Here is a 27,466-nt window from a genome sequence, read left to right as displayed (position 1 = left end):
TCATGGTGTATAATCCTTTTTGGATGTTTCTGGATTTAATTACCTAAGTATTCTGTTAGGGATTTTCACAATCTATATAAAAAAAGACATTAAGTAAACAAAACGGCAACCTACTGAATGGGAGAAGATACCTGTAAATGATGTATCTGGTAAGGGGTTAAGATCCAAAATATACATAGAACTTACAGAATTCAGCAATAACCTCCCCCCAAATAACCTGATTAAAAATGGATAGAGAACCTGAATATTTTTCCAAGATGTACAGATGACCAATAGACACGCAAAAAGATGCTCAAAATCATTAATCATCAGGAAAGTGCAGATCAAAACTACAATGAGATATTGCCTTATACCTGTGAGAATGGCTAGAATAAAAAAGGCAAAAAATGCCAAGTGTTGGTGAAGACGTGGAGGAAAAAAAATAACCCTGTGCACTGCTGGTGGAAATGTAAGTTGATGCAGCCACTGTGGAAAACGGTATGGAGGTTCCTCAAAAAACAGATAGTAGAATTACCATATGATCCAGTAATTTTGCTATTGGGTATTTACCCAAAGAAAATAAAAACACTAATTCAAAAAGATAAATGCACCCATATGTTTACTGCAGCATTATTTACAATAGCCAAACTACAGAATCAACCTAAGTGTGCATCAATAGATGAATGCATAAAGAACATCTACACACACACACACACACACACACACACACACACACACACACAGTGGAATACTAATCAGCCATCCACACAAAAAAATGAGATTTACAACAAAATGCATGGAGGGTATAATGTTAACTGAAGTGCTTCAGAAAGAGAAAGACAAGTATCATATGATTTTAGTCATATGTAGAATTTAAGAAACAAACAAAGATAAAAAAGACAGACAAAAACCCCGACTCTTAAATACAAAGAATGGACAAGAGGTTGCCAAAGGGGAGGCAGAGTGAAGAAATGGGTAAAAAACATAAAGGGGACTACGAGGTATAAGCTTCCAGTTACAAAATAATTAAGTCGTGGAGATGGAAAGTGTAGCATAGGGAATATAGAAACACAAGGTATTAGTTTTTAGTTTTCTTTTCTTGTGATATCTTTGGTTTTCATATCAGAGTAATACTGGCCTTGAAGAATGAGCTGGGAAAGGACTGGTGTTAATTGTTCTTTAAACATTTGGTAGAATTCATCATGAAGTCATTTAGGTCTGGGGTTTTCCTTGGGAAAATTAAAATTACTAATTCAAAGAATTTACTTGTCATAGGTCTACTCAGATTTTCTATTTGACTCAGTTTCAGTAGTTTGTGTTTTTATAGGACAGAAAGTAGATATTTATAGAATTGGTTATATGAACCACTGTATTTACCATTTCTGCTTTTTTTCATTTCTTTCTAAAATTTGAGAAGCCACCTTTGCCACTCCTTACTTCAATACAACCTCAGTACCACCCATCTCACTTATGTCATTACTGTCAAATATATTACATACCTATAAGTTATGCACTTGAGATTACAATCATATATATTGTTTAATACATTGCTTTTTAAATCCATTAAGAAAGGAAAAAATATGCAATTATATGGTCTCTTATATCTACCTACATAATTACCTTTACGGTATGTATGTATGTACGTATGTATGTATGCATGCATGTGTATGTGTGGGCGCTCGCGCGCGGGCACGTGTATTCAAATTATTGTCTGGTGCCACTTGCTTGAGCCTGAAGAACTTACTTAGCATTTTCTATATGGATTTGCTCGCAAGAAATTCACCCAGTTTTTGTTTATCTAGGAATATATATATTTTTGCCTTCACTTTTGATATGTTTCTTGGTTAACAGATTTTTCTTTCAGTGCTTTGAGTATGTCATTCCATTGCTATCTGACCTATATTGTTGCGGGTGTTTTTGTTTTTTTGACCTATATTGTTAATGAGAAGCCAGTTGTTAACATTGTTCAAGTTCTACTGTATGTGATATAGTGCTTTTCCTCTTGTGGCTTCTGTGATTTTTCTCTGTCTTTGTCTTCCAACGTTTCTAAAAGAATATGTCTGAATGTGGCTCTCTATGTGATTATCCTAATTGGAACTGCTAGGATGTATAGATTAATAATTTTCATCGAAGTTGAGAAGTTCCAATGATTATATTTTTGAAGATTTTTTTCTGTTCTTTTTTATCTCTCCTTTCCTTCTGGTAGGCCCATTATGCATATGTTGATTTGTTTCATGATGCCTAAGATTTCAGAAAGCTCTATAAATTTTTCTTTATTCTTTTCTTTGTTTTTCAGACTGCATAATTTTAGCAATCTGTCTTCAAGTTCACTGATTCCTTCTTCTTAGTTCAAAGCTACTACTGAGCCTCTTTCCTGAATTTTTCATCTTAGTCATTGTGCTTTTCAACTTCAGAATTTGCATTTGTTTCTTTTCTATAACTTGTCTCTTTATATTAATCTTTTCTAAAACAGTTTTTATTAAAATTCCATTTGGTTAACATTCAATGTATGTTTCAGCTGGACCGTATACCAATTCAACACTTTCATTCAATACCCAGTGCTCATCACAACAAGTTCCTTCCTTAATTTCTGCTTCTGAATTGATATTTTCTAGTTGGTGAGACATTGTAATCATATCTTCCTTTTGTTCCTCAAAAAATGGTTTCCTTTAGTTCTTTGAGCATGTTTACGGTAGCTACTTTGAAGGTTTTGTGTGCTCAGTCCAACATCTGGGCACCCTCAAAAGCGGTCTGCGTTGTCTGCTTTTTTTTACCCCTTTTCGTGGATTACATACCTGGTTTTTTGCATGCCAAATGTTTTCTTGTGATTGTTACCCAAAACGGACATTTTATACTGTAGCAACTTTTAGATAATAATTCCTTGGGACTTGTTTTTCTTCCTGGAACTTGTCATTATTTGCTTGTTTGTTTTCGTGATCTCGCTAGACTGGTTCAATAAAATCTTTTTCCCTCACGGCAAGTGCCCTTGGAAGTTGCTCCTCAGAGGGCACAGCCTGGAGCACGCAGCTGGTCTCCTCAGTCACCAGGGAGGACTGTGGTTTTACTCAGGTTCTCTTTGGCTGTCACTTTTCCAGCTCTCTTCATTAAGTTTTTGGCGGGTTTGACTCTACCGTTATCACACACAGCCGTTAGCTTCCACTCACTTCTGGCGGATGGCTTTATTGTTTTCAATTAAATACTTTTGGACATAAAATGTTCCACAGACGGACTTGAATCATGTCAAGCCCCTTTGCAGAGTCAGGATGCAGCTAGCCTTTACATTTTGCTCTGATTTTCATACATTAGGTTAAACTTGCATAAGAATTCCAACATGGTAAGTGGGATAATTTTTGACTTATGAGAAAAGTGATCCTCAAGTTCACATAGAGAGTAAGTAGAGAACTGAGACTGATTAGAATTTAGGTCTGTTTTGCTCCAAATCTGTATTCTTTGTGCTGTCTAAGAAGCATTTTACTTCACCTGGATGACTAGTGTTCAGATATAAAATTCTATGAGAATTGCAGGAATATTAAGTAGGCACCACTGCTTAAACATTTGATGTGCATTTCTTTCCTTGTTTTCATTCTTTTCTTTCCTTCTCTCTTTCCTCCTTCCTTCCTTCCTTCTTTCCTTCCTTCCTTCCTTCTTTCCTTCCTCCCTCCCTCCCTCTCTCTCTCTTTCTTGTTATTACACTTGCTAATTTGGAGGCATTCAAATTTTACCTCCAAAATTTGTTAACTCTTCAGTTGGTTTTGAGTAGTTTTCTGGATTTCTTAATCCAGTAGAGTTGGTTTATTTATCAATGTATTTATTAACAATGGACACTCACTACTCATACATATATTCAATGTAAAATATATGAGTTATGTCTAAAACATATGTATTTATTTTGACTTAGTAAGTACTGTTTGGTACATTTGTTTCAACTTAGCACTGTTTGATTATGAGATATTAATATTTTTTTCTAAATACTCTGAAATGGGGAATTGAGTTGGAAAATCAGAGAAGGAAAATTCTCTATTCTGTTAGGCTGTTGGTAAGATTTCAAACACAGTACAGAACCACCAAAATGGGGTGACTTTATATCATACCACATATCAGATACTTTCTATAATACACCGAGAAAAACCCACGTGTCAATTTCAGATATATGTAATAATAGATTTGGCTCCGTACACCCATGACAGAAAAACTATGCTTGCTAAGATCAATGATATTTTGAAACAACATGATTTTCTCAGTGTCATGGCATTCTGATATAAAACAGGCCATATGATGAAAAGAACTGACAGACCAGATTACTATGAAGCCACATAAATAGAAAATCATAAGATTTAACTGCCAACTAAACAGATACTTGGGTAATTCCTCAGCTACATTACTTAACAGAAGCATATCCATCCTACTGCGATGGGACTGTCCACACTGACACTGCCTCAGTGTGTCACCTGGGCACCCGTGCCACGTCACTCTCCGTTTAGTGTGTTCTTTCAGGTTACCTTCCAGAAGATCATCCTCATCTATGCCCTTGACAATCTTGGATTTGTAGTCTCGGAAAAACATGTACTTCAGTAGCCTTCTAAGCTTTTTCTATTAAAAATGAAATAAATGAAATAAATAAGAAACCTTATACATACATTCACTTTACAGATAATAGACTACTATGAGAACTCAATTTAATAAACTTGTGTCCAGGATCACTGGGGAAAATACAGCAATTCTCAACATATTACCATAAATAAAAGGTGTCATCATACTAAACGTAAAAGCTAAGACAGTAATTTTTTAACTAATTTTTAAAATACAAATTATTGTCAAATTGGCTTACATACAACACCCAGTATTTTAAAAGCACTTTCCATTTTGCAAGTATCCAAAGCTCTAGAACTGCAGTAATTGGTTTTTTGTTTTTCTTTGTGGTTTTTTTTTTTTTTTTTGGTCTTATAAAAAGTTTTAAATTCTTCCTGAAGATTGTGATAAATATCACATGCTCCATATTAAGCTAACTATTCTAACTTGATGAATTTTGTACACATTCAAGACCAAATTTTATTTTTCGATGTGATTTATAAACATCCAGACAAGGATTTTGTAACAATTGCTTTAAAATGCCAAGCAACCTTCCTTTTTATTCCTTTCTGCTCTCTGGAGATCTTTTTCTTTTCTTTTCTTTTTTTAATTTAGAAGAGTTGGCTTATATTTTATATTTCTGGAAAACTTTCTATAATCTGAGAAACATATTTTAAATGAGACTCAAAGCTGATGAATGATAGTTGGGTCTTGATGGTGTTCTTGAGGTTTATTAAAAGACCGTAATACTGCTTACCTTTAAAAGTAACTGATAATACCTTATAATCTTTGTGTGCTTACCCTTAGAATGTAGTATTACTGGCTCCTGAACTTCAGGTTTAAGATTCCTAATTATGGCCAAAACATAGTATGTTTCACAAAAGCTCTTTTTATGTGCATCTTATTTGATATTTATTTATTTATTATTTCAACCCTGAAATACAGACAAACATAATCATCTCCTTTTTACACAGAGGGAAACTGAAGTTAAAAATTATCTTACAACCAGCAGGGCCAGAAGTAGAACATAACCTTTGAACCTGTTTCTTGCTTTATGATTTTAAGTGAAGTACCTACCTTACAGGACCGCTGTGAGGAAGAAATGAGGTAGGAGTGAAGTTGCCAGATACAATACCGTATGCAGTCAATAAAGAAAGCTTGCAAATTAACTGGAATTCCTAAGAGAAAAACCATGCACCCACATATGGGTCTTCTGCTACCCTTCTTTTCTCTTTGCTCTGATTGCACACAATCCTTAGATTTAATTTTGTCTTACATTACACCTACGTCAACTACTTTAACTCTGTTTGGAACATGTCAGCATATAAATACAATTATTATCTTGCAGAGGAAGATGAGAACTCTCTGCCAGATATCATATGACAGCTATGTTTGCAGCTGATGAAAGGTTTCTGGTTAAGAGTCCTCCTGGAAGTGGAGGAGTGTTGTCAATTAGTGTATGTTTCTGTAGTTTCAATACGATTTTAAATTTCGAGTTTCCCAAAAGGCAGGAAAAAGTGTCAAGGGGGACTGTTTTTTTGTGCGAGCCTCTTACCTCTGCCATGGAAAAGAAAAGGTGATTGGACATACTCTGTCAAGTACTGATGCTAACTGCAGTGTTCCCCCGCTGCCTTCATAAGGGACCTTGGCTCCAGGTCCTCATTTCTGCCAACAGCATGCTCCTTCCTCATAGCACAATGGCTGCACAGTGTCTATTTCTCCTTGGTCCTCCAAGTGTAACAAATTAATCAAATCCTGCATATTTGTACTTTTTCCCATCTTTCTGAATCTATCCTTCCTATCCACTTCCAGAGTCAGCATGCTCATCACATGTTGCCTTGATTATTGAATCAGCATCTTAGCCAGTTCCTTTGTATTTGGTCCATTCTACAGAGACCTTCACTTCAGCAAATTCTACAGCCTCTCATCTAAGCACACAACTTCAAAATTCTGCTCCTTCAACCAACTCATAAAGGTTTCCTACACCAGATTATAGCTACTTGATAGTGGAGACATTTCTTTTCTCTTCCTTTATAGTCCTCATACCATCAAAGAGTTAATGGAGAGTTTATAAAATTTAACAGTAGACCGGCCAAGGTGCAATTTATAGGTCTCTGGATCTCACTGCATGAGGAAGAGAAAATAGGTGATCTAAGTTCAGTCAACCTTCGGTCTAACAGAATTAAAAGGTTTCACAGATATAAAATAATTGGATACTGGAAAGGATGGTAACAAGGTTATCCAAAAGGTCAGATGGAAGGTCTTCTGATAAAAAATAGAGCCACAAGCACATAAAAGATGGTGGAAGAGGAATGGGTAAACGAAAAGGCCAGTGAAAAACAATGGAGCAATGACATGGACCATCAGAAACTAAATGCTGCCTGCTCGTTTGGGATAGCAGCTTCCATGCCACATGGTGCTTATTTAGCTAGCTTTTGCACATGTAACTTTCAGATGACACTTTCAGTAAAATTTTATAAAGTATTTTCAACTAGGTGCTCATGGAAGATCTTTAGAGACTGGTAAATACCAGCCTAAGTATTTTATTTAATACCAGAGTTCAAAGAGTAAGAAAGGTAATCTTCAGCCATAAAAAAAAAAAAACAACCCTCTAGCCATTATTATGTTTATGCTACTGAAATACTCATCTTGATTGATTTATTTTTCCCAGAATGAACCTTGAAACAAGCCTTGGAAAGCCTGTAATCCTGTGTAAAATTAGAAAGAAAAAAGTTGCCACTCAGTTCTACCCTACTTATTAGAACTACACACACAAATGATATGCAGTGAATATTATGTAGCAATGAAAATGTCTAAATATATATGTAAGGATAAGTGAGAAGCCATTGCTAGCATAGTTTTACATAAGTGCCTGACCCACATAAAACAAATAGCAAGTTTCTTGTAGTAAACCATTTTGTTGAGCAAAGTTTGAAGACTAAAACATCAGTTTAAAAGTTGTATTCCAATTTGAAAGCTATATAACAAGGACCCAGTTCCTAGTATACATGAATTAAACACCACACATGGCATGTCAATGCAATGAAATTATTTTACATTACCTTATCTTTGCGCATCAAAAACAGAAGGTCTTCGGCAGAGATTACTCTTGCTCCCCGAAGCTGAGAAACTTCGGCAGCTTGCTGTAACTAACAACAAAGAAAACTTAGGACTTTTTTTCTTAATAATCTAAATTAAATATACTACAGTCATGAGTTCTCAAGGGAGATAAATATACTAAGAGTTAAAAACCTTTGGGAATAATCTGGCAATCACATTACTGCTTTTAAAAGCAAAATGTCTAATGTTTTAAAGTAAAAAAAAAATGCAATTAAATTAACTTATAAGCCCACCTGTAACTGATACAATAAACAGAAATCCTTGATTTCTTTCATGCAAAAGAAAAATCATGTGCAGCTTCCAGAAATGCATTAATGCACCTGAAAATAATTTTATGAAATTTTATCCTCATATCCACGTGAGCAATGGTTTCACTCAGTATCACTAGTTGAATAAGTATATTATTAATCTGAGCTCCCATGCTGGTATGATTTGAAATAGGCCCATTCAGAACTTTAAAAGATCAACAAAAACAGTAGCTGCTTCTAATATCCGAAGGGAAAAAAATAGTTTTAGTTTTGGCAAGTCTTCAGTGGGCAAAGGATTCAGTCCATAAATCATAATACTGGACTGCATTAATTTCTTTCCACACTGATCACATGCACACAAAAAGTTAACTGTATCTGGAATGCACAACACAAAACATACTGCATGAAAAGTTAGATTCCCCCTGAAATGTTCATCTGGGCCCTTATATCTACAAAGTTGAGAGTTTTCTGGAATTCAGAAGTCCTAGAAACACAATCTTACTTGAAAATGACCTGGAAAATAAAAGAATGTGAAAAATGATAGTTCTATTTTCTGGCACAGGCAAAATCGGTTTCGTATTTTGATTAGTTGGAAGGAACATAAAATATGTCCAGATGAAAAAAATAAAGATACTGGAGAAAACCCTGCAAATATGTGCCTGTAACTTCTTCCAAATTTGATCAAACCATGGTGATTGCACCACACCATTTCTATCCAATATTATAAAAATATTTACATATAAAAGCTGTTCCTAAATGCATTCTTCTTGGAAAGGAATACATCTAACATATTCCTGAGAACTAATCTTTAAAAAGTGACACACTGTTATCTTAACAATTATAAGGAATCAAATAGTGCATTTGTACTAAAGAAATTCTGCTTGAATGTTTAAGCGATTTTGCTAAGTAAGCTTCAAACCTTGTCTAAATACACAGACTACAAAATAGACTATAAACTCCCTATGTGTCAGCCTTACCACTGAATTTCCTGGATACTGGTGGTTGGTATATAAACATAATTCGACCTAAATATAGAAATTTAAATTTAACTGTGAACCATTTACAAAGAAATCTTAGGGGAAAGGTTTTAAAAAGATGATGTATCTACCCAGAAAGAAACTACACGTTTTCAGCAGGAAAAACGTGAACATATTTTTCTAAAAACTGCAAGAGTGTCAGGGAAATATGTGTACACATGTTTTTTCAAAGAAAAACATTTCTGCCATAGTATAAAATACACACAATCAGTGTGGACAGTATGAGCTCAGTATCCATCTAAATGTCTGGACACAGAGAACGTACACTGCACCAGGACGCAGCAGTGTCAAGTAACTTTGTATTTTCTTAAATGAGGGATGGTGATGATTTGACAGCGGTAAAGTACTCTACAGACAGAAGGAATTTCACTTATGTTAAGAAAGGATCAGGATAAGTACATATCCCGAAACTCCCAACAGAGTTTTCCCAATTAATCGTTTATCCGCACTACATATAAATAAATTATGTCTTTACAATCCTCTCCAAAATGTCCAGTTTATTAACCAGGAAAAAACTGGCTTCCTTGTAGAAATCTGTGTCCATGCCTACCAGAAAGAGTAAAGAAACTCTTCTTTAACAATACAAAGCTTAAGGGGCGCCTGGGTAGTCCAGGTACTTTTAAGGGTCTGGCTTTGGCTCAGGTCATGATCCCATGGTTCATGGGTTCACCCTGCGTTGGGCTCTGTGCTGACAGCTCAGAGCCTGGAGCCTGCTTCGGAGTGTCTCCCTCTCTGTCTCTGCTCCACCTCATTTGTGCTCAGTCTCTCTCTCTCCCTTAAAGATAAACAAACATTTAAAAAACAAAAACCAGAAACAATATAAAGCTTACAAAACAGGTTAGCAGCTTGCCAGGCCAGTTTCACAGAATGCTGAGCTCAGAATTGGTGCATTTAACATGACAGCACTTCACTGAGCAAGGAGACCAAAATCACAAAATAATCCTAGTAACTTCAGTGTTACAAAACTTGATTCTACATTCAAAGAAATCCCTCAATTTCTTAATCTGTGAAACTACATCAAAGTTGTACTTCATTGTTTATTGTTGCATGTTAAATATTTTTGGCAGTAATTAGAATAACTTGAAATAATAGTGCATTTCACACTTTTTTATTATAGTGAAAGCAGTACATATTTAATTGTGATGTAAACTATGCAAGAAATAACAGAGCAGGTAAGTACTTGAGAATGAGTATACAATTTAATCTTCTTAACCATACGGATAAAGGTATGGTCACAGTAACCATAAGAGATTTATTTGGAACTTAATAAAATATTGTGCTACAAGACATTATTATTTTACTACAAGAACAATTCATTTACAGAATTTTTTCTGATAAATATTATTTGTTTTTGAAAGTAAACTAAAATAATAGTCTACTTGTAAAGACTGCTTAAAAGACAAAAGTTCCTTTTGCATATTAACACTCATCATGTTTGCATTTAAGTATTTTTTGACAATTTCTTTGTTAAACTTTACATTTCATATGAAATGCCTTATCTTTGATCTCCTCAAATCTCTTCTCAATTTCTCACTGCAGTCAATGACACTAACATGCAAACTCATTGTATTTTTCTCCCTCTGCTGCATTTTCACTAGCTTCTGTTGATTTTGTTTTGTTTTTGTCTTCTCAGGTTCTTCAATTTGCTACTTCCACAGTACTTGTCCCAATCCAGGAAACTTCAACGTCCCCAAATTGTGATGCAATTCAGATTTAAGTGCTAAAATGATCTTGCTCAAATAGGATGTCCATAACTCTTGTTCTAGGATCTATGAGACTTCACTATTCTCTAACTCCAATGTGTCTTTACAGCCTGACTCACAGATTTCTATATACCTTAATTCCCATCATATTTCTTTTTTTTCCATATTATTCTACATTTAAATTCCAATAATTTCAATTTTCTTTTCACACTTCTATGCATCTGTAATGGTTAATTTTATGTGTCAACTTGTTTGGGCCACAAGGTGATCAGACCTTTGGTCAAACATTATTCTGGCTGTAGCTGTAAGGGTATTTCTGGATGAAATTAACATGTGAATAGGTAAAATAAGTAAAGTAGACTGCCCTCCCTAATGTGGGAGGCCCTCAATCAATAAGCTGAAGAACTAAATAGAAAGTGATCACCTTGGGGCACCTGGGTGGCTCAGCTGGTTAAGCATGGAGCTTAGGTAATTATTTTGGCTCAGGTCATGATCTCATGGTTTGTGAGTTAGAGCCCTTGTGTGAGGCTCTGAGCTGACAACATGGAACCTGCTTGGGATTCTCTCTCTCCCTGTCTCTCTGCCCCTCCCCCGTGCTCTGTCTGTCTCTCTTTCTCAAAATTAATAAACAAACTTAAAAAAAAAAAAAAAAGAACATGATCACCTCACACCTGTTAGAATGGCTAAAGTCAACAACAGGAGAAACAAGAGGTATTGGCCAGGATGTGGGGAAAGGGGAACCCTCTTAACACTGTTGGTGGGAATGCAAACTGGTACAGCCACTTCGGAAAACAATATGGAGGTTTCTCAGAAAGTTAAAAAAAGAACTGCCCTATGATCCAGCAATTGCACCACTATTTACCCAAATAATGCAAAAATATTATTTCAAAGAGATCCATGCACGCTGATGTTTATAACAGTATTATCTTCAATAGCCAAATTAGGGAAACAGTCCAAGTGTCCATCGACTGATGAATGGATAAAGAAGATGTGGTGTATATAAAGAATGGGATACTATTCAGCCAGCAAAAAGAATGAAATCTTGCCAATTACAATGACATGGATGGAGCTAAAGAGTATTACGCTAAGCAAAGTAAGTCAGAGAAAGACAAATACCATATAATTTCACTCATATGCCTAAGTTTAAGAAACAAAACAAATGAGCAAAAAGGAAAAAAGAGAAACCAAGAAATAGAGTCTTAACTATAGAGAACAACTGATGGTTACCAGAGGGGAGGTGGGTGGGGGGATGGGAGAAATAGGTGATGGGCATTAAGGAGTGCACTTGCTGTGATGAGCACTGGGTGATATGAAATTGTTAAGTCACCACACTGTGCACCTGAAATTAATATTACACTGTTTGCTAACTGGAATTTAAACAAAAACCTAAAAAAAAAAAAAAAAAAAGAACATTAAAGACCAAAGAAAGGGCATAATGGAACACTTTCTGCCTACCTTGAAATGAGATACTGGTCTTTTCGAGCCTTCTGACTCAGACTAAAACATCTCTTGTTTCTCAGGACTTTGGATTCAGGCTGCATCTCTCCTGGGTCTGCAGCCTGACAACCACAACACTTGGGACATTTCAGTCTACATTATCAGGGGAGTCAACTCCATCCTTCCTATTATCGATCGACCTACCTATCTACCTACCCACCCTCACACACACAAATACACACACAAACACATATATTGTTGGTTCTGTTTTTCTGGAGAAACAAGATAGAACTATATACTCAAATTATGAGAAATTCTTGTGTTCTTTTTGAGAAATAGATTCTTTATGGGATGCAGCACTTTCTTCTTTAAAATACAGGCTTCAAGGGGCACCTGGGTGGCCTAGTCAGTTAATTGTCCAACTTCAGCTCAGATGAGGATCTAGTGGTTTGTAGGTTCAAATCTCACGTTGGGCTCTGTGCTGACTGTTCAGAGCCTGGAGTCTGCTTCGGATTCTGTGTCTCCCCCTCTCTCTGACCCTCCCTTGCTCACACTCTGTCTCTCTCTTTCAAAAATAAACAAACATTAAAAACAATAAAAAAATAAATAAAATATAGGCTTCAAAATAATTTTCTCAAAGTAAAATGTTTTATGATTATCTTCATACAGTAGTGTTTATTACCTAACGTATGCATGAAACTTACATGCTCAGTTTACAATACCTTAATTATACTTGTAAACAAGTTTCTTCTTTATCTTCCTCAACCAATTACTTAACACTCTCACTTTCCAACTACATTTTGAATAATATCTCGAGGTCCAGGTCCACCAATCCCCAACAGACAGTTTCTAAATGTTTGTTTAATGTTGGGAATCCATTTCCCCTTGACAACTGCCAGTTTTCTCGACTATGATATAAATGAATTGGGCTAGATGAAGTCAATAACATTTGTCTGGGACCCAAATAAATTCAACTCAGCAGAAATATTTGCAAAAGGTTTTGAAAGAATCACAAAATTAATTTCCCACTTACTAACATTCTGAAAGTATTGCATTGTAACCACACTTCTGTTGTACCTCTTTCCTTTGGGTGTTGACTAAATCCCTGGATCTTACCTTTTTGAGGATACATAGTAAAAATAAATAAATAGTAAAAGGCAAGAGCTGTTGAAAGCTATGTTATGAAAAGCTAGGCTGTCTCTGGCCTAAGATTTATTTGTCTATCTTTCTACCCATTGGTCTATAACTATTTACTAGACCAGATTCTAGGTCAAATGATGAAAGGACAGCTCTACTTAAAACCATACTTCTCAGCCACAGATGGTCCAAGATCCTCTTTGAAACTCCATGTTGTGACCAAAGGAACTAGAAGTTGGAAAATCTGGATTCCAGGTCCAGCTCTACTACTATGTAATTATGTAAGATCAGATATATCAAACAACTTCCCTAGATTTGTAATTATATATATTTCATATTTTCCATTTGAAATGGGTAACGAATGATTTTAATGACTATTAGGAGAGTTAATAATCTTAGGAACAATAGCTACCATTTATTGAGTACCTAATTTGTACCAAACACTGTGCTGTGTTCTAAGTATGTAATTTAATTAAAAATTTAAGTTAAAATGTATGTAACACTAAATGTCAAATAATACTCTTAAGTTTTATAATGACAGACAGGGATACCTTACTATACCTCTTTCCAGTCTATAATTCTGCTTCAAAAGGCAACTACTTTCAACTTGTCTAGCTTGTTCTTCTGTTTTTTTACCTCCATATCTGGAGTAAACTTATAATGCTTGTTTTTATTTTTGGCTTTAAATACTACAGTTCTTACTATGGGAGATAAAGACTGAATGTCTTCATATGCCTCATAGTTAGCTATCTCCTTTCTCTCCTATGGATCTTATCTATAAATTTTTTAAGAAAAATTAATACTCTATGTTTGTATTTTTATGACTGTAAACACTTATAGCTTGGCTACAATGAGCCAATTTATTTTTACATTTTTAAAAGATATTTTTCTTGTAGTTAATAATTTCCTTGGTTTGTTTCTGTGTTTATTATTTTGTGGACCAAACACTGTTTTATCACAAACTCCTTGAAAAGATTTGAAACATTCAAGGATTTCTTTCAAATTTATTGTTTTTGTTTTCTGACAGAGACATCTCATCTGGAGTTCTCCAACTCTTCAGCAATTCCTTTTGGATTCTTATTTTCTTGATCCTATTTCTTACTCTTTCTTAGTTTATTTCATTATTTTGATAGTTTTTTTTTTTTGTTTTTTTTTGTTTTTTTGGTGTTCTTGAGCATAGATATAATAGCTGCTTTAAAACCCCCATTTGGTTTCAACATCTGGTCATTTTGGAGTCAGTTTTCATTTTGTGTATTCCCTGGGGTGTGGTCATGGTTTCCTGTTGCTTCATATTTAAAGGAATCTGGGCTTTTATCTGAGATATTGTGAATGACACCTTATAAGGACTCTGGATTTGGTTATGTTCCTTTGAAGAATAGTGATTTTTTTTTTTTTTTTAAACAGGCAGAATAGAAACTAGAACACTAGAATGGACTCAAACTACTTATCTTCTTCCCCCAGTGGTGGGGCTATAGCTAAAAAATACCTCTGACTGTTTCCTGAGAATAGGTATAAGTGCAGTAAAATTTTAAAGATCCAGTATTTCTGAAAGTTCATTTAAGCCACCCTCATATTCAGTTGGTAAACTGACTGGGTATGAAATTTCAGATTAAAAATTATTTTCCTTAGAATTTTAAAGGCATTATTCCACTGTCTTCTAGCTTAAAATATTGCTGTTGAGAAGTGAGGTTTTTTTTTTTTCTTTTCTTAGTAACCCTTTATGTGACTTTTTCTCCAACTCTAAAAAACTTTTAGTGTTCTTTTCATACCTAAAATTCTGAAATTTCATGGTGCTGTGCCTTTCTTCATATATTTTCCTGGTATTCACTGGGATACTATAACTCCTATGTTCCTGACCTTCATGTCCGGCAAATTTATTTGTATCACTCTGAAAATTTCTTTCCTTCTGTTTTCTGGATTCTTGATAGAATGTTTACTGATTGAATGTTGGTAGTCTTTGTGCCTAGGATCTTAGTACCAAAGTCTGTTTTATTCAACCTCTCCAGAGAGTAAATCTACACTATTTTCCCAAATGGCAAAAGAAGAGTTGACTGCCTACATGGGATAGGGACTGGGACAAAATTATTTCTTTACTTCCTACCAATTCTATTTTTCATCCGCTCAAGACTTCTTTCTTCAGAGGTACCTTCAACCCTGATCTCTTACAGGTGCCAAGGTTTTATTTTTCTCAGATCTTCTATACTTTTGACATTTCTACCCATCTTTAAATTTCCATAAATTTTTGACATATCTCATCTGTTATTTAATCTTCTCCCATTTTGTCTTTGTAGGTTATGCCTCTTTAATTATTTTGCTGTCCTCTCTTGTGGTTTCAGAAGGATTGGAGATAAACATATGTATCACCCATGTTTAAGCAGAAACTTATACTCCTTTTTTAATGTTAACATTTACTGAATGTATTGAATGTACTATCCTATACTTCTTGTCTTCTATAACCCTCATGAAAATCCTATGAGATGTCCAGGTACACAAAACTGGTACTAAATAATAAATGCTTAACATCAAGCCATTCATCTTTCGAAGACTAATTTCTTATTCAGAATACAGGAAGGTATGATCATTAAATCAAGCCTTACATTGCATAGAAAGTCTACCCACAAAAACATTTATTTGCCTTTCAAAACATTTTCATTGCTGGCAATGAAATGGTTGCCAAAATAAAAATGGTCTGGATCAAAACATCCAAGCCAGTTGCTTCATGCAGACACAGTTTAAGGACTGAGGACTAAGCAAGTGTTTGAAAGGAAATGGATTTGTAACCAAATACAGTTAACATTCAGGATACTATAAATGTAAGATACATGACTTTGTATTTTCCTATCATATGATCTCCTTATTCTTTGTTGGTGACTGGTCTTCCACTGTCTTAGACATCTGAAATATAAACAAGTATAAAATTGATAAAAGATGTGCCTAACTCTTGAGAGTTTCATTTTAACTCTTCTTTTTAGAATGGTAAGTCAAACACAGTTAAGTCAAGTTTTAAAAAATATGATAAAGCTATAATTATCAGTATCTCATGACTCAAAGAATTCATCTTTATTTATACACATATTTTAAAGAATTACCAAGCCACAATCAATTTAAGCCTGCAAAGCTTTAAAAATGGCCAATAAACAATAACTGCTTTTGTTGTATAAGAACAGCAAATGTGACAAGGAACTAATTCTTTGGTTACTCTTATTTAAATATGAAATGAGGAGAATAACAACCATTTGAAAGTTTTAAACTATTTCGCAAAGAAGTTATTCATAAGCAACTTTCAAGTCTAAACACGTTTAGGTTCACAAGCAAGCAAAAGGATATACTGGAAAATTTTTTAAGTTGAAATGAAAGTAGTAAACAAGGTTATAACTTAAATAGCATACTACTCTGTATTATACCTTACCTACCATATTAAACTGGATTATAATTTAAACACTATACTATTAACTAACTGTAGTTATTATTACTTAATATTTAACTATTTACTATTTAACTATTAAAACTAAAATACTATTTAACTACTTAAGCTAAAATACATTCACATTGTAGAAAGATGGTCGGTCTTGATTTGCTCAACCTTCTACACAGATATCGTTCAGTTACTCAATAATTGAAAATGATATAGTTTAAAGGTTTAAGGGTGTACATTTTATTTGCATGTCTAAAAATTTTAGTAGTTCACAAAATACACACTTTTTATATATTTTTTAAAAATGTTTATTTTTGAGAGAAAGAGGCAGAGCATGCGCAGGGGAGGGACAGAGAGAGACAGAGACACACAGAATCACAAGGAGGCTCCTGTCAGCACGAAGCCCAACATGGGGCTCGAACTCACTAACCGTGAGATCATGACCTGAGCCGAAGTCAGACTCTCAATGGACTGAGCCACCCAGGTGCCCCTAGAATCACTTTCTTAACAAGTTTTTAAAAAGTAACTCTCATCTAAAGTTAAAGGGAAAAAACTACATAGACTTCTTCTGACAGAGAACTAATAGCTTCTGTAGTTATTTCTCACGTCGAATCACCCTAACATGAAATATAATGCATGCCTTCATATGTATACATTTTCGAAGGTATACTTTTAAACAGAATAGCGACTCTTTCTGGTCCTCAGGTTCTTCAAGTGGGAACTAAAGAAAAGTGGGTACCAAATGAGCTCCTTTTAGCTCTTACTTTCTGGTTCTCGTATTTAACCTTAGGTATAGCTTCCTTTTAGCTCCATAATTAAATGCTTGCATCAATGAGAGAAGAAATAAAAAAGAAGATTCCGAAGAGGTGAGGTGCAGGAGGGAGTCATTAAAAAAAAAAAAAAAAAATCTTCTTAGTTATACCAGTGGAAATAGCAAGGAATTCAATTAATTGTGTAAATGTGGAAGGAAGTATGAGTTTGGATCATTATTTAGCATTAATGACTGATTTTACAATAATGTTCACCATGGTACACAAATCAGCAGGTGATATAATTATTCCAGTATCCTACCCAATAGTTCCAGAAACATTTGAAAGCCAAAGTCAGTTGCAAAATGGGATTAAAGCAATAAAATTACTAATGCATACGAGAGATTGGTCTCTGATTCTAATCTGCCCTTTGCTTTTATCATATGATGAAAAGAGATAATTTGTATATACTTCCCCCTCAGTCTGTCAGAGAAAGTAGCCCTTATTCAAATTTTGTATTCAAACATTGCTTGCATAGGAAAACCAATCAATGTTGTATATAGTATTTATCAAATTAGATGTAGTATATGTAAAACTAAATGAAAAGTCAGGTTTCCTGGGCTCAGATGTCAGTCTCATATTCTACTCAAGAATTAAAAAGGTTATTAAGCAGGGCCCAAGAAGCTGCTATAGTACAGATCTTGTTACAGTCACAGGTCACTGCGAAGATCAAAATGAAATAGTGTGGTACAGGCACTCAGGAGGACTAAAAAGCACCATAAAAGCATAACATATTGCTTAGGAATGACACATTCTTGGTTAGAAGATGAAAAATGTAGTCCCTATATGAAAAGGAAAAAAAAAGAGTCTACTGATAATTTGGCAAGCAGAGAAAATGTTTTAGATTTGTTACTTAAACTGAAACCGGGATATTCTTAAGAGCTTCATTCACCTGGGGCTAAAATGGCACAGCTGCCCAATAGCACTCACACAGTCATCTTCTGAGAAAGCAGACAACACAGAGAAGACAGAGGCCCACGTCCTTCAAAGACTGCAAGTGAGGGACCACGGACTCTTTGAGGTCTCCTCTAATTCAAGCACAGACCTGATCACCCTCTTTCCACTGCGCTTCCGGGAACACTGTAGGACTTCAGCCAGCTTACCTCTTATCACTCTATTTTGCAAAGATGTCTTTACAATCTTAAGAGAGTCTCAAAGACACTGCTACAGGTTATCTAAAGTGTCTAAAGAAAATATTCGGACTCGTCTGGAGTTAGCCTCGTTAGATCCTAGCCGCGATGAATTTCTAGCCTAAAGGTAAATCAAATTGTGCCTCCCACTCGAATCACGATTTGTAGAAAACTGCAATTTTACAATCTATCTGGACGAATCTCAGCTAATATATGTGACTGAAGCCTCTTTGCGGATGACCCATATGGGATCACTAATATGTATTAGACTATATCAGTTTATCAGTCAGGGGCTTGGAGAAAAACAGCATAGTTAAACTGGGTACTTGGAGAAGAGTTTAAACAGACACTATGTGTGAAGATGTGGGGAGGGTCTAGGGACACTGCAAGGGTGAGTGTGGTCCCCTCCCGGCTCTAAGAGCAACAGGAGACCATCAGGAAACCTAGGCTTAGAGGGCGAAGGAGCAGGCAGCCGCCACCTGAGCCTGCAAGCCAGAGATACCCACCTGCCATGGATCCAGCCAATCTTGGCCTCACATCCATTTACCCGCCTCTCAGCTCTCCTGCTGGTGCCTCCCACTGACCACACTCCCCAAGAAGTCAGAGGGCAAGACAGGTCTAAAGAGGTGAGTCTCCCAGGGTCCAGAAAAGGAGGAAGGGTGAAAACACTCTATAGAGAGGGACAAATGTTAGATGTCCATTATCAAATGAGTCTTCAGACTTCTCAATGATAACTTTATGAAGGGCTACTTTCTGCCTTGAATACCAGAAGTAGAATGTTTTCATCTCCTTTGAAAACTGCTTCTGTTCAGACAGTTTAAAAACAGAAATGGGTGGGAAGTGTCCTCCTCCAAATAAATATGTGACCCAGTGATGGACATTATAATTCTATATTGCAACATTTAGTTTAAGGAAGGGTAGCACCAATAATATGAGTAACAAGACAATAAACTAGCATTTACTGAATATACTACAAGATGCCTGATATATTTCACATATTTTAAAAATTGTTAGCTTTTCTAATCTTTGCAAAAATCCTACGAGTTAAGTGATATTAATATTTTATAGGTTTTCTTTTTATAGACAAGGCAACAGCAGCTCAGGGCACTGAAATGACTAAGATGGAATTTGAACAAGTCTGTCAGACAATAACTCCCCGTTTCCATTGTATCCCACAAAGTTACACAGCTAATTTTTCCATTTTACTCATGTAACCTAATATTTAGTAGTTTCCTCATATAAACTAATATTTACATATGTAAAACTCAGTAACTTGACCAATCAACCTTCAGCACATTACAGAATTTAGACAGAAGTAGCAGTTTAATATAGTTTTTACAGAGTTTTAACAGTCTCTAATAAATTTCTGTAAATATTCTTGTGTAAGCACATTTTGTTTTTTGGAGTAGAAAAAAAAATTTCACATGGTCCATAACAGATCTACTCTTAGACACATAGCAATTATTTTAGCAGTCCAAACGTGCTATTAAGACTTTAACTAAATTCACAGTCATCAGCCTGTGTTTCAGATCTAACCTTGGGTGTATGATCCTGTGCTAAATAATTACTGTGTCTTATCTTCAGCTCCCCATTTCTAATACGGACGGAATGACACTTGTACATCCGGGTTGTGCAAGGACTATGTTAAATTATAAATGCAAAGTGTCTGCCACAGTTTCTAATGGAAGATTCTCAAGAAATATTCATTCCTGTTGTATCTTCACCATTTTCTGTCCCAAAGGATGTGTGTAGGAGGAGTTAACATGAAAAGTACTAGCTCAGAGTACTAATCCTTCTCTCTGCTTCCTTGTAGGGAAGGGGAATTTTCACCAACCAATTTTATTCAAGTGTCATATACTTACAGATTCTGGTGCGTCCCCATCCCATCAATATTTGTGCTCTGTATTTGTTCCAATAATTTATTTATGTACTGTCACAGTCATAGCTAAGGAAAAACTGCCTAGAATTAGAAGGGAAAAACTACCTGAAATGATTTACTTTTGTGACAGTGGATAACAGTGATTAATTGGTTAATAAATGTAAGTAATTATTATAAATACACAAATAACTGTAGGTAAAAAACTCACTTTGCATTTTTACTTCTCTAAAGCACCCAACCTAGTATATAGGACAAGTAATTAAGAAATTAAAAATAAGAAACAACAAGTAAATTGGATGATTAATCCAGGTCTAACATCCCCAAACATAAGTTCTGGAAGAGAATAAGGAGGCAAAGGAATGTCTGAAGAAACAATAGAAGAAAACGTCCTAGAACTGAAGAACATAAGATTCCAGACGAAATGCAGTTAACTGTTCAGCACACTGGATGAGAAAGGGAATGCCAAGTCGCCATTCATTTATTCATTCACAAATATTTACTGAGAACTAGACACCAATCTCGATGGCAGGCATACAACATTAAACAAAACAGATAGTAAAGTTCACACAGTCATGGGGCTTATACTTTAGGGGTCAGGAGACACATAATAAACAATAAAAAGAATGAAAAAAAAGAAGTGAAGAAAGAGTAAGCAGGATTAGGTAGGCTGAAGGGATACTTGTGGGTTATTATTTTATAAAGGTTAATCAGGGAAGTACTCATTATGAAAGTAATATCTGAGCAGAAAACAGCAATCAGGGTATAAGCCACATGGATACCTGGGAAAACATTCCATGTAGGGGGAACAGAAAGCATGAAGGCTCTGCAGTGAGACCATTCCTGGACACAGTAGAGGAAAAGAAAGGAGGCTGATCTAGTTATAGAAAGGAGGTGGTTATGGATAAGATCAGAAAAGCAGCTAAGGGGGGGTGGGATGACTGTCATGTATATCATTCTAGATATATCACTGTGCTATTTTAGAATTCTGAAGACAAACAATTGATACTAGAAACTTATAGAAATAGGGGGAAAACAGTTCAGATATAAAGGTTAAATAATTAGAATGTCATCTCAACAACACTCTTTAACATCGGAAGGTAACAGAGAAATGGCTTTAAATTCCTGACATAAAATAATGTCTCACCGGGGCGCCTGGGTGGCTTAGTCGGTTAAGCGTCCGACTTTCACTTAGGTCATGATCTCGCGGTTCGTGGGTTCGAGCCCCGCGTCGGGCTCTGTGCTGACTGCCAGCTCAGAGCCTGGAGCCTGTTTCAGTCTGTGACTCCCTCTCTCTCTGACCCTCCCCTGCTCACGCTCTCTCTCTCTCTCTCTCCTAGAAATAAATAAAAATATTTAAAAAAAAAAGAAAAAAAAAGAAAAAAAAATAATGTCTCACCTAAAAGTTTTTGCACATAGGCAAGCTGTCAAAAATCTCTGCAGGTCGAGTAAGGTAATTTAAGACATGCAAATTATATAAAAATTTTCCTCCATGAACTCTTATTTTTTTATGACTTTTTTTGTTTTTTGAGTATAGTTAACAACACAGTCATGAACTCTTTTCTTAGAAAGCTAGTGGACCGTGTATTCCAGCAAAATAAAGGAATAAGGGAAGAGGAAGAATTTTCCTTGGCTTACTCCCTTGTAGGAAGCAGTACAGGGGTATGCCACAGAGAATAAAAAACGTCCTTCCATTGACAGGAGACCATTTACTCACAACGGAATGTTACTCTGTCCTAAGGAAATATTTTTATGGATATTCAATAGTAGGAGAGACTCTAATGATAAACTTTACATTTAAATAGAATACAAATTATAAGTACAGTGATGATATAAATTTTATCATAGTAAAATTTTACTAATAGAAGGAGACAATATAATACATGAAGACAGAGTAGTTTTATCTAGATAATAAAATCATAAGTGATTTTTATTTTAGTTTCTATTTCTGTATCTTTCAAATTTGCTACAATTAACTTTATCCCTTTTAAACTAATATGGTTAATGTCTTCAAACTCTGTCTTTAGGTTTAAAAGGTAAGGGTGTAATCAGGTAAATATTTTGTCACTAAGGAAATTTATCCTGGGGCTTAAGAACTTTCTGAAATTACATATAAACAATTGTCTGGATGGGGGCAATCCACAGTTTCATCAGATTCTCCAAGACAACCAGGAAAATGTTTAAAATTGTGTGTGTATATATCTACATACATACATATATATATATATATACACACACACATATATATATGTATGTATGTATATGTATATACATATATCCTGATCAAAATATCCAAAAGTTATTATATACCTTGATCAAAATATCCAAAAGTGGGGTGCCTGAGGGGCTCAGTCAGTTGAGTATCCGACTTTGGCTCAGGTCATGATCTCACGGTTCGTGGGTTCGAGCCCCGCGTTGAGCTCTGTGCTGACAGCTCAGAGCCTGGAGCCTGCTTCAGATTCTGTGTCTCCCTCTCTCTCTGACCCTCCCCTGCTCACACTGTCTCTCTCTCTCTCAGGAATAAAGACATTAAAAAAAATTAAAATATACAAAAGTTATTTTCCAATGGAGTTCCAGTTGAATTTTACTTATGATGTGAATAGTCTAAAATTTGTCTTCATGGGAAGACAGAGAACTGCTAGTTGGCTTGTTCAGAGGGTATTCAAATTCATTATTCAAGCCACCGCACCACCCCCACCTCCCCAATCTAAATACTTTCTTCTATGTATAGGTTTTACTAGCATTAAAAAAACATGTATGACAGGTTGTAAAACCAAAATGAAAGAGATGAATGTACAATATCCACCAATTATTCATACATACACAGGTACAGAAACTGTTAATGAAAGAAAACGAAATGCCTAATGATTAGAGCAACTATTTGTACTAGAAAACTGCATTATTTGTTGTTTTTATGTTAGTTTTCATAATAATCAGCAATGATTATTTCACAAGGATAAAAACGGTCAACCAAGTTAATAATTTCTACTCACTGTACTTAAAAACACTTAATGATATTGGCCGAGAAGTGCCTGAGTTCACTTTTGGCTATAAATATACACAAAACAGTTACCGCATTCTATGCAAATATGAAAGAATTCTCTAGCAGTTCCTTTGTCTGAGGCATCAAGACTTCTTTACTCTAAATCTGTCATTATTTTTTATAACACCAAGAGAAAGCTATTTCTCAACAAGATGAAGGAATGTAACATAGAAGACAAACAAATATGATTTGAAGAGAAGGTATGATTTTTAGAAGGTTCTCTTGGTATAAAAACTAAAACTTACTTGGTAAGGGCTAGTTGGCAACTAGTTAAATTATACTTTACACTAGGTATATATATTTTATGGCACTGATTTTTAAATGAATGGTTATTAAAAATCTTAGCGTTATTTTCAGAGTAGCATCTAAGATTCAACTATCAGATTTTTCTAGGGAAAAGTTATGTTTCTGTTGAAGTGTATCTTTTAATTAACATTCATTTCCCAAGAACATTGATCTGAAAGGGCTATTTCACTTTCCTTTAGTGCAGAGAGAAAGGATTCCATTTAAACTTTAGAAGGGCATGGAAAAAAATAAACAAGTCTGCTGAACATAATTTCCCATTTATTCCTTTTGAAAACTTATGAAATAAAATCTATTATTTAATTATATTGGAACAAGAAACAGGAAGAAAAAGATGCATTTAAGTCACAACAGCCCTAAAAGAATTAACTTTTATGCTTCCTCTTGGAAGAAAAATGTTTTAATATTGATGGACATTGTCTAAACATTGCAAATCTACTTTACTAAGGTGTGAAAGGCTTCAGATAAAAATCAACAATAAATGGCAAATGTCAAAATTGAAGGAACAAAAAACCTGCTTGTTAGGACTAATTTATGAGTATTTCTATAATATTAGATTTAGTTTTTGCCCTGAAATCTGTTTCCATTAGTTTACTGAACACACACACACACACACACACACACACTCACACATGCATGCGTGCATGCAACTAAGAAAATTTTATAAGACAAGTAGGATTTATCTTTGCCACGCTTGAATAAAATTTACAAGATGTTCCAAATTTAGTACGATGGTTATTGAAATAGGAATAAGGGCTTTCAGCTTTTTAAACCTCCAACAGGATTCTGTAGTTGGTCAGGTTCCAGCAAGGCACTAAGAGGACGTACAGTGATGACTAGATCAGACAGAGTCTCTGCCTTCATATGGTCTGCAGCGGCAGTCAACCAACTTTTCGTGAAAAGAGCTCAATAGTAAATATTTTCAGCAAGTCAGCCCATACACATTCTGCCACGTCTACTCAACTCTGCCACCATAGCATGAAAATACCTGTGCCATATATCAATGAGTGAGTGGGGCGGTGTTCCAATAAAATCCTATTTACAAACAGAGGCACAGGGCCAGATCTGCTGGCAGGCCATAGTTTGCTGGCCCCTGGTCTAAAATATTGTGGAGAAAATATGCAAATTATACTGTGTCAGAAGACAATGCTATGCTATAAAGTAAAATAAAACAAAGCAACATTCAAAACAACATAAACTTAAGAGTTAAATGTGCAACCATTGTGTACATGTAGATAAAGAATAGTTTGATAAACACGTGATTCAGTATATTAGCTGTTCAGAAGTTTTGATCTGACCTTATAAACTACTTTGTTAAACAGCATTTAAGAGTTTTGACATTTATTTGCAACGTATATCCTTGCAAAGTCCTCTTTTTTACTCCTAATGCTTTTAACCTTACAACCAGACTATAACCAGACTATACAGACTCCTCAAAAAAACAAAACTAAATAAAACTTTTCCCAAACAGAAATTCATACATTTAAGTAATACCCTACATATTGTATTTCTACTCTCAAATAGTGAAGTAGGTGATACTGATTATCAACAATTTTGTTGAATGATAGAGAAGATGTAGAACTTTAAGATGTATAATGAAAGAAAGATGTTGACAGTGATGAGGAAATCAAGAATAAGCCACAAGGTTTGTGTACTGTAATTATTTTGTAATACTGTAATTATTCTCCCTCTCTTCTTTTGAAAGATTTTCCCCTCTTATATATGTGTGGTGAAACAATAGGGCCTCAAGCTCTTGATATGAAATTGATTTCTTCCACTTCAAAAGTGAATTAGTATTGATTTTAGCAAAGAAATTTCAACAGAGAACAGGTGGCTATTTTTTGGTCTTATTCTATAGAAGCAAGCTTTGGCTTTTGTCTTTATTCACTTCTTCAACAAATACTTGCTGAGTACGTACTATGTACTATTCGAGGCATCAGGGTGCCATATTGGAAAAAAAATCCCAAACAACCAGGCATGGTCTCTGCCTTCAAGGATCTTCCATTATGATATCAAATCAATTAACCAATAGATGAGATTTACACATCATAACAGACGATATTTAAAAAACCCAGGTTGCTGAAATAATCTGTAACAGAGAAGGCATTTACATTAGGCAGGGGCGTCAGGGAATGCCTTTCAAACTGGTGACATTTTAGCTAAGATTTGAGACCTCAAAGATTATAGGGCTCTAGTCATTCAAAGTGCACTGACGGGTGGGGGAGAGAGGAGTAGAGAGTTGCGTACCAGGTAGAAGGAAGAACATGTGCAAAGACTCTTGGCCAGCTTGGCTTGAAGAACTGTAAGATGTGGCTGTAGTAATATCCATTTATTAATTTCTCAAGCCCCTGTCCAAATTAAACCTCTACCTTCATCTCCCACCCATCCTTCCAGACACTGCCACCAGGCCAAACGCTCTCCACACAAGTCCTCCTGGCTTGTGGTTTGAATCTATTATTCCATCAGGCTGGGCTCATCTCCCTAGTTCTGTCTCACTCCTACTCATTTTTAAAACTCAGTTCAAACTTCATATCCTCTAGGAAACCTTGCCTAATCTTCTGTTCCCAGAATGCCAAGAGCACTACTGAATGAATGCTGGCCCATATCTGGTATCTTTGGCACTAGAAGGGTAGATTTCCTTTTCTATCTCTACCACGTATCTGCCAAATTCCTTGCAGCTAGAAATCACATCTTTCCTTCTCGTGTATCCCCACCACCTACCATTGCAGTCGACGCTGAAAAGTTATTACATTAAATGAATGTATTTGTTGGGCACTATTCTAGTAATTTTTAGATATGGTATGATAAATACGTTAATATTTTAGCAACAGGAATAGCTTCAGAGGTGGAAAACAACTTGGTCAAGGTCTCACAGTTACTAAGTGATGGAATTGGGAATAAATTCAGGCCTGTTGGGTTGCAGCCCAGGTGACTCTATGCTGTCAACTCAAAATATTATCTTACGTTTCAGGTCTTAGGTTCTTGGATCTCATCTCTTCTGGTACTGAAAATTGACTTCCAGCCTCTAGCCAAATGAAGAGTCATTATAAAGCAGGCAAACTGGGATTTCAGTTGAAAAATTTAATTTGGTGTTTCACATGGCCAATGAAGGACTTTTCAAAGCTTTAATGGTCACGTGAACAGATATCTCTCGAGTAGCAGTTCCCAGTTCCACTCCATGAATTATTTCATGAGAGGAAAAAAGAAGGGGAATGTGGGCCACCAATTCCACCTATAGCCAGATGCCACTGACAAGAAACCTCACCATGACTCACGGGAAGAATAGCATCTGAGAAAATACTTCAGAAATGTCATTAAGTAAATTATTAATCCACACCATAAAACAGACTACGGACACTGTCATATTATAAACTTTAGAAGAAACTAGCTAGCAGACTACCCAGAGACTCTTAGGAGCCCATCAGTGGTCTGTGGGGACCATACTTTGAGAACCACTGTTATGAGAAATGAAACGGCTTCCTTCTCAGTAATTTAGGAACGTGTGTGTGTGTGTGTGTGTGTGTGTGTGTGTGTGTGTGTGTTTTGCTAGGGGAACATACTGCCCTTGTAAGCCAAAGGGGGGAAAAAAATCAAAGCAGTAAGACATCTAAATTCTTTTAAAACTCTGTCAGGTCCCCAAACTACCTTGTTTATGGGGAT

The 27,466-nt window shown here is 35.4% G+C and overlaps 1 protein-coding gene across 3 annotated transcripts in view; it reads right to left on the bottom strand.

Annotated features, from left to right (window-relative positions):
- The window catches only part of SUPT3H (SPT3 homolog, SAGA and STAGA complex component), a 554,087-nt gene that overhangs the window by 145,628 nt on the left and 380,993 nt on the right, over positions 1-27,466 (bottom strand). For all 3 annotated transcript variants that reach the window (XM_039231173.1, XM_039231171.1, XM_039231172.1), the window contains exons 4-5: positions 7,611-7,697; positions 4,479-4,569 (exon numbers count right to left, since the gene is read on the bottom strand). In XM_039231173.1, coding sequence (XP_039087104.1) covers positions 4,479-4,569; positions 7,611-7,697 — 178 coding nt within the window. The remainder of the gene's footprint in view (positions 1-4,478; positions 4,570-7,610; positions 7,698-27,466) is intronic.

This window comes from Hyaena hyaena, unplaced genomic scaffold (assembly GCF_003009895.1).
Source record: "Hyaena hyaena isolate Hyena2069 unplaced genomic scaffold, ASM300989v1 scaffold_55, whole genome shotgun sequence".
Classification (NCBI taxonomy): Eukaryota; Metazoa; Chordata; class Mammalia; order Carnivora; family Hyaenidae; genus Hyaena; species Hyaena hyaena.
This window is presented reverse-complemented; position numbering and strand designations above follow the sequence as displayed.